Source organism: Narcine bancroftii, chromosome 8 (assembly GCF_036971445.1).
Source record: "Narcine bancroftii isolate sNarBan1 chromosome 8, sNarBan1.hap1, whole genome shotgun sequence".
In the NCBI taxonomy this organism is placed as follows: domain Eukaryota; kingdom Metazoa; phylum Chordata; class Chondrichthyes; order Torpediniformes; family Narcinidae; genus Narcine; species Narcine bancroftii.
In genome coordinates, this window is record NC_091476.1 from 77,113,854 (window position 1) to 77,133,414 (window position 19,561).

At 50.6% G+C, this 19,561-nt stretch overlaps 1 protein-coding gene across 21 annotated transcripts in view; it reads left to right on the forward strand.

Moving 5' to 3' along the window:
- Positions 1–19,561, forward strand: part of LOC138740935 (neurexin-2-like) — an 838,414-nt gene that overhangs the window by 255,699 nt on the left and 563,154 nt on the right. For 17 of the 21 annotated variants that reach the window (XM_069894295.1, XM_069894297.1, XM_069894296.1 and 14 more), the window contains 3 exons: positions 1,147–1,530; positions 5,074–5,277; positions 11,944–11,970. In XM_069894295.1, the coding sequence (XP_069750396.1) occupies positions 1,147–1,530; positions 5,074–5,277; positions 11,944–11,970 (615 nt within the window). The remainder of the gene's footprint in view (positions 1–1,146; positions 1,531–5,073; positions 5,278–11,943; positions 11,971–19,561) is intronic. The other 4 variants (XM_069894282.1, XM_069894293.1, XM_069894299.1 and 1 more) reach the window with 1 other exon arrangement.

The window sequence follows — 19,561 nt, forward strand, 5'->3', positions numbered from 1 at the left end:
GAGGTGCTCTACGAAGTGGTCTCCCAGTCAGCGCCCAGTCTCTCTGATACAGGAGGATCAGAACCAGCACCACCAGGCTGAGGATCAGCTTCTTCCCACGGGCAGTGAGAACGGTGAACGACCAAAGGAACTGCTCGCACTCACCCTCCAAGACCCTCCTATTCACGAAACAATATTTATTTGTGTAGACAAAATACTTGTCCTGCGTGTGTATCGTGTGTCTGTACGTGTGTTGCGTCTGGGTGTGTGTCTGTTGTGTTTTGCACCGAGGACTGGAGAACACTGTCTCGTCAGGTTGTACGTGTACAATTGGATGATAAACTTGACTTGACTTTATGACTTGTCTGAGTCATCTCGGACTGTATTATTAAATTTAGACATACAGCACGGGAACAGTCCCTTTTGGCCCACGGGTCCGCCCAATTTACACGCTGTTAACCTACAACCCCCGGTACGTTTTGAATGGTGGGAGGAAACCAGAGCCCCCCCCGGGGAAAACCCATGGGGAGAACGTACAAACTCCTCACAGACAGCACAGGATTCGAATCCCAGCCCTGCGCCGATCCGTGGCACTGTAAAGGTGCTGCGCTAACACCTAGGCAAACCATGCCGGTCTGTACGCCAACCGTGTACTTGCTAGAATTTAAAAGAGGGGTTCCAGGGATGAGAGGGTTGGCCGATGAGGAGAGATTGAGTCATCTGGTACTGGACTCACTGGGATTTAGAAGAATGAGAGGGAATCTTACAGAAACGTATAAAATTCTGAAAGGCAGAGATAAGATAGAGTAAGTTGTTCCCATGGATGGGGGAGATCAGAACGAGGGGACATGGCCTCAAGATCTAGGGAAGTAGATTTAGGATGGAGATGAGGGGGAACTGCTTCTCCCAGAGGGGGTGAATCTGTGGAATTCACTGCCCATTGAAGCAGTGTGGGGGAGGGGGCATCCTCAGTAAATAGATTTAAGACCAGGTTGGATAGATTTTTACATCATTGGGGAATTAAGGGATATGGGGAAAAGGCAGGTCAGTAGAGTTGAGCCTCTCATCAGATCAGCCATGTTCTCAGTGAATGGCAGGACAGGCTCGACAGGCCAGTTGGACACCTGCCCCTGTTTCTAATGCTCCTCTCTTCCCTCCCGCCTGCAGGTTCGATCTCAGTGAACAGCCGCCACCTGCCCTTCATGGCCAACGGAGAGAGTGAGATCCTGGACCTGGACAGTGCCATGTACCTGGGCGGCCTCCCTGACCACAAACTGGACCTGCTGCTTCCTCCGGAACTCTGGACGGCGTTCCTCAACTACGGCTATGTGGGCTGCGTGCGCGATCTCTTCATCGACGGGCAGAGCAGGGATGTACGCCGCTTGGCCGAGCTTCAGAACGCCGGTGGGGTTAGCGGCTTCTGTTCCCGTGAGACCCTGAAACAATGCAGTGCCAGCCCTTGCCGGAACGGTGGGAGCTGCCGGGAAGGCTGGAACCGATACATCTGTGACTGCACCGGCACCGGCTTCTTCGGCAGGAATTGCGAGACAGGTAGGTGGAAGATAGAACCACAGAACATTATAGCACAGAAACAGGCCCCTTTGGCCCTTCTAGTCTGTGCCAAACCATTTTATTGTCTAGTCCCACTGTCCTGCACCCAGTCCATAGCCCTCCACACACCTCCCATCCACATACCTGTCCAAATTCTTCTTAAAATTAAGCCCGCGTTCACCACCTCAGCTGACAGCTCGTTCCACACTCCCACTACTCTCTCTGTGAAGACGTTCCCCCTAAACTTTTCCCCTTTCACCCTTAACCCACATCCTCTGGTTTGTATCTCATTCACCCTCAGTGGGAAAAGCCGACCTAAATTTACTCTGTCTGTCCCCACTCATAATTTTAAACACTTCTATCAAATCTCCCCTCATTCTTCTACGCTCCAGAGAATAAAGTCCATACCTGTTTAACCTTACCCTGTAACTCAGTTCCTGACGTCCGGGCCACATCCCAGTAAATCTTCTCTGCCCTCTTTCTATCTTATTGATATCTTTTCTGTAGTTCGGTGACCAAAAGTGCACACAATTCTCCAAATCTGGCCTCACCAATGTCTGACGCTACTTTATCATAACATTCCAGCTCCTGTACTCAATACTTTGATTTATGAAGGCCAATGTGCCAAAAGCTCTCTCTATAACCCTGTCCACCTGTGACACCACTTTTAGGGAATTATGTATCTGTATTCCCAGATTCCCCCTGTTCTACCACACATCTAAGTCCCCGACCATTCACCATGTACGTCCTTTCTTGGTTTGTCCTTCCAAAATGCAACACCACACACTTGTCTGCATTAAACTCCATCAGCCATTTTTCAGCCCCTTTTTCCAGCTGGTCCAGATAGCTCTGCAAACTTTGAAAACCTTCTTCACCGTCCACAACTCCTCCAATCTTAATGTCATGTACAAACAAGTTTACCAGTGCTCAAATATTTCTCTCTGGAGCAAAGAAGGATGAGAGGAGACTTGATTGAGGTCGACAAGATTCTGAGAGGCGTAAATTGGGTGGACGGCCAGTGCTTGTTTCCCAGGGCGGAATCAACAAACACCAGAGGACGTCTGTACAAAGTGAAGGGAGGAAAGTTTAGGGGAGACATCAGGGTTAAGTTTTTTGCACCAAGTTGTGAGGCCCTCGAATGCCTTGCCAGGGGTGGTGGTGGAGGCTGGAACATTGTGGGCATTTAAGAGACTCTTTGACAGGCCCATGGATGGAAGAACAATAGAGGGTAATGGGGTAGGGAGGGTTTAGTTTATTTTTGATAGGAATATATGGGTCGGTACAACATTGAGGGCCAAAGGGCCTGTACTGTGCTGGAATGTTCTACAAGCTTCTTCACACAGAGAGCAGTGGGAGTGTGGAATGAGATGAGGTGGTGAATGCGGGCTCAATTTTAAAATTGAAGAAGAATTTGGACAGGTCCAAATAGGATATGGAGGGCTATGGACTGGGTACAGGTCAGTGAGATGGGGTAGGATAATATTTTGGCACAGTTGAGAAAGTCCAAAGGGCCTGTTTTCTATGCTGGAATGTTCTATGACTCAGCCTACCTTGTCCATGATGGCAATTCACCAATCCCATCTGCCCCACACGTCGACTGTACCTCTCCCCTCCCCCCTGCCCCCCCCACCATCTTCATACCTTGACAACAGCTTCCACCACCTTCTCTCACTGCTCCCAATCTATTAAAGAACTCCAGCAGACAACTTAAGATGTTGATGCAAGAAGCCAAGTCTAATTTTGTCACTTGCTCCCTGGGTAAATTTCTGTAATTAATTCCAGCTGTCTAAATTAATTGGGCCAACAAATTGATTGAGTGTACTCCAAGGAGAGTGCTATTCATTTCTCAGGCCCTGGAATGGACACACCTCATGGTCAGTGGGACCAGGTGGCCTGTTTCAAACCCATTAAAACTGAGGGTCTGTGTGGCAGAGCAGATCAACGGGGTGGGCTGAGTCGCATTGGCTCACGGGTCTTCAGCAAGAAGGGACTGAGGTGGTGGTGCAGGAGTCGAAGTAAGAAAAGGCCAGCTTATTTGAGGTACAAAATGGATTCAGCGGGTCAGCAGGTTTTAGATGCCTTTTGTTCCTTTAGCCATGGACAGTGGGAATAGCAGTCAAGGCTCCTCTTGCAGAACGTGGGTTGTCAGGGAAGCCAGCAGGATACCTGACAGCTTCATCTTGAGACGTGCATCCAGCTACAGCTCCTGACAAACTGAGTTAGGGAATTGGAGCTCGAGTTGGATGAACTCTGGATCATTTGGGGGTGGGGGGGTGGTAGACAGGAGTTTCAGGGACACTATCACACCGAAGAGGCAGGAGGAGGGTAGATGGGTGACAGTCGGGAGGGGGAAAGGGAACAGGCAGGCAGTGCGGGGCACCACTGTGGCCGTTCCCCTCAATAACAAGTAGACCATTTTGAATACTGTTTGGAGGAAACATACCAGGGACAAGGCTCGGTGATTGGGTCTCTAGCACAGAGTCTGGTCCTGTGGCTAAGAAGGGGAGGGAGGAGAAGAGGCGAGCTGTAGTGATAGGAGATTCCATGGTTAGGGGGACAGATAAGAGGTTCTGTGGAGGAGATCGAGAACCCCGGATGATATGTTGCTTCCATGATGCCAGGGTCTGAGATATCTCAGATCAAGTTCACGGCTTTCTCAGGAGGGAGGGAGAGCAGCGGGATGTTGTGGTCCATGTAGGGACCAATGATGTGGGTAGGGAGGGTGAGGAGGACCTGCAAGTGGAGTTCAGGGAGTTAGGTGCTAGAATGAAGGACAGGACCTCCAGGATAGCGATCTCAGGATGGCCGCCCGTGCCATGTGCTGATGAGGTTAGAAATAGGAGGATAATACAGCTTAACATGTGGCTAAGGACCTGATGCAGGAGGGAGGGCTTCAGGTTTCTAGACCAATAGGCTCTCTCCCAGGGCAGGTTGGCACTGTTACACAACCAGGGACTGGGTTTCGAATCCCGTGCTGTCCGTGAGGACAGCTGTCTGTGTGGGTTTTCCCCGGGGCCTCCGGTTTCCTCCTGCCATTCAAAGCGTACCAAAGGTTGTAGGTTAATTGGGGTATTGGGTGGCAGGGGGTTGAGGGCCAGAAGGGCCTGTTACTGAGCTGTACATCTACATTTAAAAAGATTTAATGCCCATGTGGCCCATCCAAGCTGGACCCTCAGCTCTGAATTTCCAGGACAGTGCCCAGAATCCACAGCCTGTCCCTCAGACCCCAGGGCTGGTCCCAGTCACCAGTCCCTTTGGATGGTCCCCCAGACCCCGTTTTCCATGGCCGGTTCCCAGTCCTGAGTTCCTGTGGCCAGACCCAACCCGCAGTCCTAGTGGCCGGTCCCAGCCCCAAGTCCCCATGGCCGGTCCCAGTCTCCATAGCCAGTCCCTCAGACCCCAGTCCCAGTGGCCGGTCCCAGTCTCCAGTCTCCGTGGCTGGTTCCCCAGACCCCAGTCCCCGTGGCTGGTCTGGAGATGTCACTGCCACCCCGGGAAGCATGGGGTCTTCACATATCATCTTGTTTTTCATCCCCACTTCAGAGGGCACCGTGCTCAGCTATGATGGCAGCATGTACATGAAGGTCATGATGCCACTAGTGATGCACACCGAGGCGGAGGACATCGCCCTGCGCTTCATGTCGCAGCGCGCCTATGGGCTGCTGGTGGCGACCACGTCCAAGGACTCAGCGGACACCCTGAGACTGGAGCTGGACAGAGGCCGCGTCAAACTCACCGTCAACCTCGGTAACTCGCCCCCTTGGCACCTTCGGCTTTGCCTCTGACGCCGACGTGTCGCCCATTCAGGCGCCGGGCAGCAGGGAGCCTCTCTGCTGGGGGAGGAGGGAGGGAGCACCTGGCCCCAGGAGTGGGGGGAAGGGAGGGAGCGCTTGGCCCCCAGAAAGGAGGAAGTGGCCGAGCCCGGGGGCCCAGTGGGTGGAGCTTTGGCAGACCTCTGGGAACAGAGGAACCCTTGACCTTTTCTCCACTGCCAGCAGTTGGGATGGGGATAGTTTTGTCGGCCAATGACCCGGGTTCGAATCTCGTGCTGTCCATGAGGGGTTTCGATGTCCTGTGTCTGCATGGGGTTTCCCTGGGGGCTCCAGTTTCCCCCCACCCTTCCAAAACGTCCTGGGGTTTGTAAGTTAATTGGGTGGCTGCTGTATGTCTAAATGTAAAAATAATTTGCGGATACCAGTCCCTGCTGCAGCTGATCTGAATGGGTGAAATGTTCGCTGTTTCTTTGATCTTTGCAATTATACTTGTCATTATTTTGGTACCTTTGACAGCTCTGTACATTCTGAATCTGCTCTGATCTCATTTGTTGCTGTGCACACATTCCACCCTGTCTCTGACATACACTCTGGTGTATAGAATCCCCCGCATCTCATCTCATGGTTTCTGGCAAGGACAGTGACGTGTTTCCACCGTAATCGGCTTGGGGCAGCCTCTGGCGTTGTTTGGCGATTGCATCCAGAGTGAGCGGATGTTCGCCCGCCCTGGAGTTCCAGTCAAACTTCCAGCCGGGATCCCACAGGGTGAAAAGCACTAGGGCAAGACGGTCTGACGGCCAGCTGACAAGACGGAGGAAAGAGAGCTGACCGGCCAACTGTGGAAACAAGTCCTGGGGACAGGAGCAAACTTGAAGGATCTTTCCACCCCCACCTCCTCACCCTCTGGGTGGGGAGTTGGGGATATGTGGAGTCGTGTTTTGGGAGGAAGAGGCGAGGTGGTATTAAGACATAGGAGCAGAAATGGACCACTCAGCCCATCAAGCTTGCCCCGCTGTTCAATCACACAACTAGAGATCAAATCTATCCTATGTCCTGTGCTGAACAAGGGGTGACTGAGATGGGAGCTTTCTAACTTGGGGATGGAGGGGCAGATTGGATTTCGGATTGCCTTTTGCTCCTGTCCCTGACCTAATTGTAACTTGAGCTGCAATATGAACATATTACGATAGCAGTGGAGGGAAACTTTCTCTTCTCAAAATTCCCAGTGATAAGGCCATCCATTAGCAATTTAACCATCTAGGCATCCCCGGCAGGGGAGCCTTGTTTCGAGATGGCGAATGCCTCTCTCTTCAATGCCCTGAGTAATAAAGTGGATGAGGCCAATTGGGGGGCGGGGGGGTTCCAAGGACTGATGGTGCAAGTGAATCACCATCGAGAGGCGGTGACAGCAGTTGTTTGGGAAAGAGAGATCGCACCAGTCTTCCTGTGGGTAAACAACTAGTGAAAAACAAACACTTTCAGCCACATGAACATGTTTGCTTCATGGAAACACTTATACTGTGGATACACATCATGTCATGTGTAACACAGTGTCCGATACTCAGCTTCCTGTGTAACACGGTGTCCAGTACACAGCTTCCTGTATAACATGGTGTCCGATACTCAATTTCCTGTGTAACGCAGTTTCTGATACTCAACTTCCTGTGTAACATGCTGTCCAATGCTCACAACTGCCTGTGTAATGCGGAGCCCTAAAGTCTTAGCTTCTTGTCTTACACCGAGCCAAACACACAGCTTCCTGTTCAACATTGCACCTAATGAACACAGCTTCCTTTCTAATGCAGACTCCAATACACACAGCTTCCTTTGTAACACAGACCCCAATACACACAGCTTCCTGTACACACACTCCCAGTGTTAATCTCTCTTTGCCAGACACTGTGTCCCCTGTTGAATCCAGGGTGACCCAGCTGGAACCGTGGCATTTGGTGAATTGATGTGATCATCGTCGAGCTGAGCAAGGTTTGACACCCACCACCCCCCCATTGGATCTTCATGATGTCAGTCGTGGTACCTGGGACATATTGCAGCTCTTGTCACCCATTCACCACAACCTTCCCCCCCATTTCCTCTCCCCTACCCTTGTCTCCCCCACCCTCCCCCTTCCCACCCTTGTCACCTCGCACCCGTTCCTCCTCCCTCCTTGTTCCCCCTCCTACACCCCTTCCCTCCCTTCTGTTCCCCCTCCACTACCCTCCGTTCCTCATCCCCCTCCCTTTCCTCCCCCTTCCCCCTCTGTTTCCCATTCTCCCCCTCCTTTCCCCTCTATTCCCCCTCCATCCCCTTCCCCCCTCCATTCCCTCTCCGGCCCCTCCTCTCCCTCCATTCCCCCTTCCCCCTCTTTTCCCCGTCCTCCCCCCTCCTTTCCCCCTCTCCCGTCATCGTCATTTTCTAAGATGCTACAGACCCTTCAATGGCCTTGATCTGCGGCCAAAGCAAAGAGCCACGGCACCGGAGACCCCTGCCCCCCAGTGCAAGTGGCAGCAAAGCCAGCTGGTCCCAATGACTGGACTGGCTTCAGCGATAAAGCAGAGAGTCTCTGACACACGGACATGGTGGAGACGGGCCATGTACTTCCTGTTCTTCGATTGGTTTGTTCTTCCACATGACGTTCCTGGTCCCCACGGTGGTGTGTGCCTGTCCAGGAGTGTGGAGTGTGCATTGTTCCTCAGTGGAAGTCTCACTCTCACTCACACTCTCTCCCTCTTCTGTCTTTCCCCCTCCCCCTCTTCTTCCCCAACTCCTTGCTCCCCCTCTTCTGTTCTCTCCTCTCTTTCCTTTCTTCGCTTTCTCTTTCTCTCTATCTGCCCCCATCTCTCTCCCATTCCTCTGTAGACCAAAACCATTATTCTTATAGTGAGTGAGTGATTCTCTGAGAGGTGTGTGTGTGTGTGTGTGTGTGTGTGTGTGTGTGTGTGTGTGTGTGTGTGTGTGTGCATGTGTGTGCACATGTCAGTGCATGTAATTGAGTGCATGAGTGTGCAAGTGTATGTGATTGAGTGTATGACTGGGTGTGATTATGAATGTGTGATTATATGTGTGTGCGCAAGTGTACGTGTGTGTATGTATGTGTTTGTGTGCATGTGTGTGCGCATGTGTTTATATGTGCATGTGTTTGTGTGTGTGTGTGTGTGCGTGAGTGTGAGTGTGTGTGAGTGTGAGTGTGTGTGTGCATGCGCGCCTGCTTGCACATGTATGTAAATGGCTGTCCAAGACTGGCATTAACCCTCTGCATCCAGACAGAGTGGGAAGCCCCATTCCGACTCATCGACTGGGGCTGCACAACACATCACCGCTGCCCAGATAGTAACGTTGGGGCAGTGAGCGAACGTGACTCCACGTATCATTTCCAAGGGGCTGTCTCCCTGATTTGTCCTCTGTCCCCGACCTAGCAGCGCTGTTTAAACAGCTCTGGTTCATCAGTCGGAGGTTGGCCCAAACCATGCAGAATACACCGGGTACCCTCCCCCCAGACCTTGCTGTCCATCTGCCTCTTGAGGTGGGGAGCCCTCAGGGAGGGGATGTTCCATTATCCAATCCCAAGATGTCCAACACTGCCGAAGGCTGAAGCTTTCCCTTCGGGGAGGGGGATTCTCACTTTGACATCAGGTCGCACAAACTGTGGCAATAGTTCGTCACCGAGCTGGGACGGGGTAACCGGGCCGTGGCTGTTTGGATCCACCCTTCTGTGATGGTTGACAACACGTGTTGAACATCTCCCTCCCCCCCCCACATCTCCAAGAACCCCACTGAAAATGACCCCCTCCCTCCATAAATGGACGGGAGTCACCAAGAAAAAGTCAGACAACCGTGGCAGGTTGTCGGACCCAGTGGGGGTAAGAGCATTCCCAATGAACGCAGGAACCCTTCAAGTCTTGGGTGAGGGGTTGCAGGGTCAGTGAGCAAAAGAGACGAACTCCTTTTCAACCTGCAGAGGCAAAGGGAAAGGTCTAATGATATGCTCCCAACCAGCACTGGGGAGAGTCAGAATTTATTGTCAGGAAATTCGGTGTTTTGCGAGAGCAAAATTTACATTTCAAAATAAATAAATTAGTGCAAGAGAAGAGAAAGTGCGACTGTGTCTGGGGGGTCGTTGCCTGTTCATGAATCTGATGACGGAGGGGAAGAAGCTGTCCTTGTGCCGCTGGGTGCTCATCTTCAGGTTCCTGGATCTGGTAGCAGAGTGAAGAGGGCACGGCCTGGGTAGTGGGCCCCCGGGGAAAGCCCACGGGGAGACTGTACAACCTCCTTACAAACAGCGCCAGTTGCTGACGCTGTAACAGCGTGGCATGAGCCATGCCGCTCAAGGTCAGAGAAAGCCTCAATCAGTTTATTTGGACCATGGCTGGAATTGGTCAGAGATGGGTAGCTTGATGCGAGGATGATGATCTCCATCCACTTGTAACTCAGAATATGGGATAGGACATCTCGCCGAAAATAATGTTTCTGGAGCCTTCACTAAAGCAATGACTGCCCCTGAGTTTTTGTTGCATTATAACATGGAAATCAGTCAATTTATGTGCCAGTTCCCACGAGCAGCTACCCAAACAGTCAAACACCTGCTGACCCAAATGCATAGAACACTAAAGCACAGGACAGGCCCTTCAGCGATCAATGTTATGGTAGCCTATATAGACCTACTAAAAAAGTACTAAACCCTCCCTACCCCATAACCCTCAATTTTCCTTCCATCCATATCCCTGTCTATGAGTCTCGTAAATGCCCCGAATGTTCCAGCCTCCACCCCACCCCCGGCAAGGCCTTCCAGGCCTTCACAACTCTCTGCGTAAAAAACTCTTCCCCCTGACATCTCCCCTAAACATCCCTCCCTTCACTTTGTACAGATGTCCTCTGGTGTTGGCTGATCCTGCCCTGGGAAACAGGTGCTGGCCGTCCACCCTGTCTATGCCTCTCAGAATCTTGTCGACCTTGATCAAGTCTCCTCTCGTCCTTCTTGTCTCCAGAGAGAAAAGTCCCAGCTCTTCTAACATGACCTCGTAAGACTTGTTTCCCAATCCAGGCAACATCCTGGTGAATCTCCTCTGCCCCCTCTCCACAGCGTCCCCATCCTCCCTGTAACGAGGTGACCAGAACTGGACATAATACTCCAAGTGGGGTCTCACCAGAGATTTGTAGAGTTGTAACATGACCTCACCATTCTTGAACTCAATCCCCTGACCTCCCTGGGCTTCCTTAATTGTCCTATCAACCTGAATGGCAACCTTCAGAGATCTATGGATTTGGACCCCAAGGTCCTTATTGCAGTGTCAGTTGAAGGATGTAGATCTCACTGGTAGAATCATTCACTGCACAAGAGAGAACAGGAAGGTATATTTTACACAGAGAGTTGTGGGGACCTGGAATGCATTTCTGGGGTGGTTGTGGGAGGGGGGGGTGGTCTGGTGGAAGCATGAAAAATAAGGACATTTAAGAGACTCTCGGACAGGTCCATGGATGGAAGAAAAATGAATTTGAAAGGGTAGTTTTATTTTTGGTAGGACTATATAAGTGAGTACAACATCAAGGGCCGAAGGGCCTACAGTGTGCTGTAGTCAAGAGTATGGGCTTCAGCTCACACCTGTCGCACCGGGGACAGAACTGACCAGGGTGCGAGGATGCGAGGATGATGATCTCCATCCACTTGTAACTCAGAATATAACTCAGTGTGCATTGGATCCAAACATGAGGTAGAGTTCAGGTTTATTCTTGGAGTCCATACATCACATACATCCCTGAGGTGCTTTTCCCTGTGGGCCAGAATCACCATTAATTGGCAGTGCAAAGAAAACTGTCCACAACATATACACGTAAACAAACTGACTGTGCAAAACAAAGGAAAAAAAATCAATAAAGTGCACGAGTTAGAGTGAGTCCCTGATTGAATAGACAGGAGTCTGATGGTGGAGGGGGAGCAGCTGTTCCTGAACCTGGTAGTACGAGTCTTGGGCCCCTAGACCTCTTTCCCAATGGCAGCAGCGAGAACAGAGCATGTGCTGGGTGAGGTGGGTCCTTGACGATCGCTGCTGCTCTCCAACGGCAGCGTTCCCCGTAGACGTTCTCGACGGTGGGGAGGGTTTTGCCCGTGTGTGCTTTTGCAGGGCTTTATGCTCGGGGGGGGGGGGGGGTATTGGTGTTCCCGCACCAGTCTGTGACATAGCCGGTCAGCGCACTTGCCCCCGCACATCTATAGAAATTCGCCAGGTTTTCCGACGTCGCACCGAACCTCCGCAAACTCCCAAGGAAGTTGAGGAGCTGACGTGCTTTCTGTGCGATGCCATTAGAGAGCTTGGCTGAGCTGGCTCAATCCAAATAGATCTGGTTGGATCAAATTAAGGCGAGAGTTTCGAAGAGTCCAGAGTTTGTTGGGAATGCTCATTTCTTCTGGAAAGATTCATGTTGCTCTTGGGGGCAAACCATTTTCATACATGTTACGTGCAAATTTCTGGTGTTCACTCTCCCACTGATTGGTGAAACAGGAGGAGGGGGGTCTGTGCTAATGTCAACACGTGTCTGTCCCCGGAAGGTGGGCGATGAGTATTTTGGATGTCTGCAGAAGAGTTACCTTGAAGGACTTAAATCTGCTTATCTTTTCTCTTCATCCTGTTTTTTTCACATCCAGACTGTGTCAGGACTAACTGTAACCCCAGTAAGTTATGGTTCCATTTTATACGTTACTGTTTGATGTTTTGATACTCGCCGAGGTGAACTGACGTCCGACTGGTTTCGTGGGGGGGGGGGGGGGCGGGAGGAGGGAATGTTATTGGCAAGTTAATTTGTCCGTTGGCTTTTTGAGGACTTTTTACACAGAGATTCCGCGGCCCTGCCGTGAAGGAGACCCGTTATTAAACCAGCTTTACTCTGAGTCGAACCATGCGGGCACAGTGCCTGGCCAGTGTGTCATTATACACAGCGAGCCGGCATTCCGGGAGTCAAAGAGGCGGGACTTGTGGCATCAGGCGTGATGCCCTTCCCCATCCTGGTCCTGACTTGCCAGCTCACTTTTTTTTGCACACGTCCATTCGGCGCTGTGACCACCTCCAATGCCAGCTTAAAATGCAGGACTGCCATGACCACACTCCGCCCCCATTCCGTGTTCGTACCTTTTACACAGAACGGCGTGGCGCAACCTTCCTGCCTTGAAGTAAAAGGGGGCTGGTCGTCGAGTTAAACCAGCAGGAAGAAATCACGAGGGCTCCCTCCTCTCAAAGCTGGGTAAGGAGCGGACGATGACTTCTTCCATAGAACTGATGACCGAGCAGGGTTGATCCCCATCTGCTGGGCGCGCGATACCCAGTGATTTATTGGAAGCATTTCCCCTCAAAAACCGCGCAGGGAAACTATCAACGGCTTCAGTCACCAGGAGCCTGAAGTGCAGGTGTTGAGTTTGTTCAAAAGTTCCCCGCTCACCCAGACGAGTGTAGAGAGTTCCATCATAATCGCCCCGCAGTGGGTGGTGAGAGAACCTTGGAGGTGAGTGACCCACCACAGGATTCCCAGCCTCTCGAGTCAAGTTTATTGTTAACTTTGACGAAACAGCCTTCTCCGGTCCTCGATACAAAACACGCAGACATAACACACGTACAGACATACAGTGCACAGGTCAAGTCTTCATACGTACAAATAGGTAGTTCCACGTTCAGCCCGTGGGAAGAAGCTGATCCTCAGCCTGGTGGTACTGGCCCTGATCCTCCTGGATCTCTTCCCTGTCTGAAGATGCCGTGTGCGGGTGAGGGGGGGGGGGGGGGTGGTGAAGAGACCCTCAGTGATTTTGTGCGCCCTCTTCAGACAAACATCCCGGTAAATCACGTCGATGGTTGGGGGGGGGGGGGGGGGGAAGGGAGACCCCAGTGATCCTCTCTGCCGCTCGTATCGTCCTGTGGATTGACCTCAGATCAATTTCTCTATAGAAACCGTCCCTGCTCTTGTCACTCTAGGGTTCTGAGATTTCACTCTGGGTCTCTTGACGTAGCTGCGGGCAGGGTGGGATTGAAATTTTTCCCAGGATTGCCAGCCCCGTGCTGACATCCTGCTGCGAGACCAGCGGTGTCCCTCTGAAGAGGGAAGTCTGCAGAAGCTGTGATTGTGGTAAAAAAAACCGCGCCAAAATCCCGGAGGAACTCAGCCGGACTTCCGCCGTTCATAGTATATTCCTACTGCTTCGGGCCTGAGCCCCTCCTCAAGGAATAAGCCGAACGAGCCAAAAGCAGGAAATTCCAGACAGTCTCAGAACACAGATGGTGCCGGCTGGGGGAGGAAGCCAGACCCACACAAGGTGTTAACGGGATATGATGAGGGACGAGATGAGAATTGATTACATCTGTGTGAAAGGAGACAGGGAAAAGAGAGAGAGAGAGACTGAGCTGGAGGGGGTGGGGGGGGGGGTGGTTTTAAGAGAAACCGGAGAAGTCAATGGAGGGAGCTCAGTTGTTTCTCCAATTTGAGGGTAGTCTCAGTGAGACCATGGACAGACACGTCGGCCAGGAACTGGGACGGGGAATCGAATAGCCCAGGCACAGAATGAGGGATTGAATGCTTTGTGGGTTGTGGGGGAAGGAGAGGAGACAGCTCGGTCAGGGCAACACACGGGCACGGTGAAGACGGGCCACTTGCTTCCTGTCCTCTGGCCCTCGATGGATTTGGTCCCCGTGGTGGTGTGCAGCCATTCCACCATCGTAACTCTCCCCTCTACGATCCCTGGCCGAGGGTCAGATGACTGCCTGATCGGGAAAGAGGACACTCGACAATGCCAAGGACCTCCAGTGACAGAAATGGTCGCAGTTCAACGTGTGGCAGGAGTCACAGTCAATAAGATCAAGACATGTTCGTTTTTTCTCTCCCATGTGTACCTTCTCTCTCTCTTTCACATGTGTAACTTTTCTCTCTCACACGTGTACCTTTTCTTGCTCTCTCACACATGTACCTCCTCTCTCACACGTGTACCCTCTCTCTCTCTCTCACACGTGTACCCTCTCTCTCTCTCTCTTTCTCTCTCTCACACGTGTACCCTCTCTCGCTCCTTCTCTCTCTTTTTCGCACACACCCTTAGATGCTGGTCTGGAGTTACATATAGACTCAGACCAGGTCCAGATGTTCTGAAGTCACATCTACAGCACCCACTGTAACGTTTGGGATAAAGACACTTTTTTCCTTTATTTGCCCCTATCCTCCACAGTTTTAAATTTATAAAATCAACCAATTCACGTGTGATTAAAGTGCACCTTCCAGATTTTATTGAAGGTTATTTGTAGACATTTTGGTTTGATCATGTAAACATTACAGCCCTTGCTCGAACTTAAGCAGATAAGATGTTTTGATACACCTCAGAATTCATTTTGCTGCCATCAGCAGTTCACTGAAGATCAGTGCGTCAGTACCTGTGGCAGCCGGACATGGCCAGGGTATAACACCCCCACCACCAGGTTTCACAGGGAGGTGGTAGCTTTGGACCTTGGGCAGTTCCTTTATGACTCCACGCTTTGCTCTCGCCGTCACTCTGATGCAGGTTAACATTGGTCTCATCTGTCCACAAGACATTTTTCCAGAATTCTGCAAGCTCTTTTCTTGGCAAACTGTAATCTGGCAGTCCTGTTTCTGTGACCAACTTGTGGTTTTGCATCTCGCAGCGTAGCCTCTATTTCTGTTCATGGAGTCCTCTGCGGACAATCGTCATTGACATGCCCACAATTGCTTCTTGAAGAGTGTCGGACGGGGGTTTGGGGATTTTCCCATCAGCAATGGTGGGGGGTGGGGGGGGGGGGGTGGTGGTGTCCCTTCCTTGGCCGACCAGTCCCTTTGTGATGACTGAGCTCACCAGGACGCTCTTAATGATGTTCCAAACAGTTGATTTTGGTCGTCCTAAAGTCCCTTGTTTTCCAGCCTCATAACGGCTTCCTTGACTTTCATTGGCCCAACTCTGGTCCTCATGTTGGAAAATGGCAACTACAAGCTCCAAACGGGATCCAAAGCTTCAAAGCAAAGCCCAGTCCCCTTCTACCTGCACCAACACATACCCGGGTGCTCACACACGCCTGTGAAGCCAAATGCCCCAAACACTAAGGTGTCCTAGAATGGGGGGATGGGGTATAAACAGGGCTGGAATTTCTACATGGTTACACTAAAATGTAAACAAATAACCTTGAATAAAATCTGGAATGTGCACTTTCATTGCATAAATTGTTTGCTTACAAATTTAAAACAGGGGAAAATAAAGGAGAAAAGGGTCTTTGTCCCAAACATATGGAGGCACCAGGCAAAACAGCAGATTTTCTTCCTTTAAGGAACCAACTTCACTTGAATAAACATTGTCACATCTATCGTTGCTCTAGATTTATTTCATTGAAATAAAATGTCTGTGGTGGGCTTCACATTCACATCTCTGACTGGTGGCCTGCCTTCCGTTCGCGACCTTGGCCCATGCACATCTATCGGCTGCAACTGTTTCTTCATCTGTGCGAGAAGTGTTCACCTTTTGCCAGGTTTAGGAGAAGATGTCAGAGCAGATGGAAGCCATTCACCCCCCCCCCCGTGCCACCATGGCCCTGCTTCTCCTTCTGCTTGCCTGCCACCTGCCCCCAGATATCTCCTGACCCTGACCGGAGGATCGAGGGTGGCTTCCACTCTGGGCTCCATGGGCCCTGAGGTGGGGGGGGGGGCAGTGTGGGAATGACAGACCCTTCCGCAGGCAGGATGGGGATCAGAGGGGACATGGTGAGGGGACAGTTGTCCCCTCCTGTTGAATTAACTCAAGATTCTTAGCCATCCCAGATGCCTGTTTTCAGCACCTATGGGTCAGGAATTCCAATATATTGGTGAGGTGGTAACGGGGCTCTGGGAAGGTCCTTGAACCATCTCCTTGTCCACCTGCCCATCGTTTTCCTTGATGAAGCTTGGAAGAGAATGTTTGTTTCAGCCTGTTGTTGGGGCAAGGGACCAGCTCCATGGATCAGGCTCTCAACCTGAGGGGCTGTCAGCCCAGAAGAGGACACAAATTCTGCATTGGTTGTCTTTTGGTTGGAGTTTAATTTAGAAGGACAGCTTGAAAACAGGCCCTTCCAGCCAATGAACCTGTGCACGCATGTGACCAATTAATTGACTAACTCCATAAGCCTTTAGAATGGTAGAAGCCCACGCAGATACAGGAAGAGTGTACAAACTCCTTGCAGACAAAGTGGGATTTGAACCTGGGTCACTGGCGCTGTAACAGTGTCATGCCAATCGCTGTGCTAACCGTACCAGCAACAGTTTTGGTGGTATCTTGCCTTGAGGCAACTCTGCCATTGATCCTGGTCTCAGGAGTGTGCAGGAGGGCAGAGATCACTGTTGTTCCATTCCCCATGAGTCCAGAATCAGGATTTGTCATCATGAACGTATCACAAAATTAGTTGTTTTGCAGCAGCGTCAAGGGCGCAAAATCGCTATAAATTACATTTTAAAATGAATTGGTGCAAAAGGGAGGCCATGTCTGGGGGTCAGGAATTTGATGGCGGAGGGGAAGAAGCCGTCCTTGTGTCGCTGGGTGCTTGTCTTCATGCTCCTGGACCTCCTTCCCGATGGGAGCAGAGTGAAGAGAGCACGGCCTGGGTGGTGGGATAGAGACTCCACCTCATGTCGATGTCCCCAATGGAGTAAAGTCTGGTGCCCGTGATATCGCAGGCCGAGTTCACAAACCACTGGAGTTTATTCTTGTCATGAGCGTTGGCACCTCCATACCAGGCAGTGATGCAACTGGTCAGAACGCTCTCCATGGTCCATCTGTAGAAGTCTTTGGTGCAACATGTCGTTGAAAATTCATTTTCTGCATTCACACGTGAACTGCTTCCCTGCTGATCCTGGTGCAGTCAGTGACAAACACAGTGAAAGATTTCCCCAAGTCATTGCGACTGTGGGAAGAGGCATCAGGGAAACTGGAATCCATCAATGCCGGCTGACTCGTCTGCAGCCCTACCTCCATGCCACGGTTTCCCCTCTGCCTGCAGATTAACTTCACTCTAAGAGAAGTTTCTGAAGGACAAGTGCAGGTCAAGTCAAGTTTATCGTCATTCGATTGTACAAGTACAACCCAATGAAACAGTGTTCTCCAGTCTTCGGTGCAAAACACAGACACACACCCAGACAACACACACGCAGGACAAGTCTTCATATATACAAATAAAGAGATATGAGAATCTCACAGGGCAGTGATGACATCCAACCATTTCCTTCTTCAGAAGGTCAGGTGTCAAGGAGTTCCATGCCGGGTGCACAGAATTCAGCTTCACTCAACAGTTCCACCAGGCCAGACAGCAGGAGCAAGAACATTTCGGATCGATGAGTGAAAAGCACCACTGAAGTGCCCGGCTGATTTCCCCTCTCACACAAGTGTGTCTGAGTGCTTCCCCTGAGCGTTCCACATGTTGGAAATCAAAACGATCGCAGACGGTGAAAATTTAAAGCCAAACAGAAGACGCTGGAGGCTCAGGCGGGATTTGTTAATATTTCAAATCTGACCTCAACATTCTTGTCAGCAAATCTTCCACCGTCAACAGCCTGGAAGAGGGAGGGGTGGGGGGTGGGGGGGAAATCACAATTGGTTAGAAACTGAACCACAAAATTTCAGGTCCACAGGAGCAGGTGAGAGGCTGGGAATCCTGCTATAAGTGACTCACCTCCTGATGCCTTGATACCTCTCTACAATCAACGATGCAATGATGGATCTCAGACATGTTTAACAAATCTTAGAGTGTTTTGAGGAGGTTACCAAGAAGGTAGGTGAAGGAAAGGCTGTGTATGTTGTCTCCATGGACCTTAGTAAGGTCTTCGACAAGGTCCCACTTGAGAGGTTAGTTGCAAATGTTCAGACACTGGGCATTCGTAGAGAGGTTGTAAACTGGCTGTGTGGTAGTGGATGATTACTTCTCAGACTGGAGGCCTGTGACTTGTGGTGCCTCAGGGATCTGTGCTGGGATCATTGTTGTTTGTCATCTATATCAATGATCTGGATGATAATGTGGTGAATTGGATCAACAAGTTTGCAGGTGACGCTAAGATTGGAGGCATTGTGGACAGTGAGGAAGGTTTTCAAAGTTTGCAGAGGGATCTGGACCAGCTGGAAAAATGGGCTGAAAAATGGCCAATGGAGTTTAATGCAGAAAAGTGTGAGGTATTGCATTTTGGAAGGACAAACCAAGGTAGGACATACATTGTGAATGGTCGGGCATGGAGGAGTGTGGTGGAACAGAGGGATCTGGGAACACAGATACAGAATTCCCTGAAAGTGGCATCATAGGTGGACAGAATGGCCTGTTTTCTGTGGTGTAGTGTTCTATGGTTCTATTAAGAGAGTGATAGAATGCTCCCCATTTGCCCACGGCTCACTCACCATACTGATTTGGAAAGGTTGCCTTTCCTTCACCATCTAAACCCTGACGCTCCCTCCCTCCATAACTCTTCCATCCATTCACCTGTCCAAATTCTTCTTAAATGTTAAAATCAAACCTGCATTCACCACTTCAGCTCGTTCCACACCCCCACTGCTCTCTGTGTGAAGTTGTTCCCCCTAAACGTTTTCCCTTTCACTCTTAACCCATGTCCTCTGGTTTGTATCTCACCCAACCTCAGTGGAGAAAAAGCCGACCTACGTTTACTCTGTCAGTCCCCCTCATAATTTTAAATCCCTCCATCAAATCTCCCCTCATTCTTCTACACTCCAGGGAATAAAGTCCTCACCTGTTGAACCTTTCCCTGTAACTCAGTTCCTGAAGTCCGGGCAACATCCTAGGAAATCTTCTCTGCCCTCTTTCTATCTTTTTGATATTTTTCCTGTAGTTCGGTGACCAAAACTGTACACAGTTCTCCAAATCTGGCCTCACCAATGTCTTGTACAACTTTACCACAACATCCCAACACCTGTACTCAATACTTTGATTTATGAAGGCCAATGTGCCAAAAGCTCTCTCTACAACCCTGTCCACCTTTGACACCACTTTCAGGGAATTATATATCTGTATTCCCAGATCCCTTTGTTCTACCTCACTCCTCAGTGCCCGACCATTCACCGTGTACGTCCTTTCTTGCTTTCTCCTTCCAAAATGCAACACCTCATACTTGTCTACATTAAACTCCATCGGCCATTTTTCAGCTCATTTTTCCAGCTGGTCCAGATCCCTGCAAACTTTTAAAACCTTCTCTGTCCACAACCCCTCCAGTCTTAGTGTCATCTGGAAACTTTCTGGTCCAATTTACCACGTTATCATAGAGAT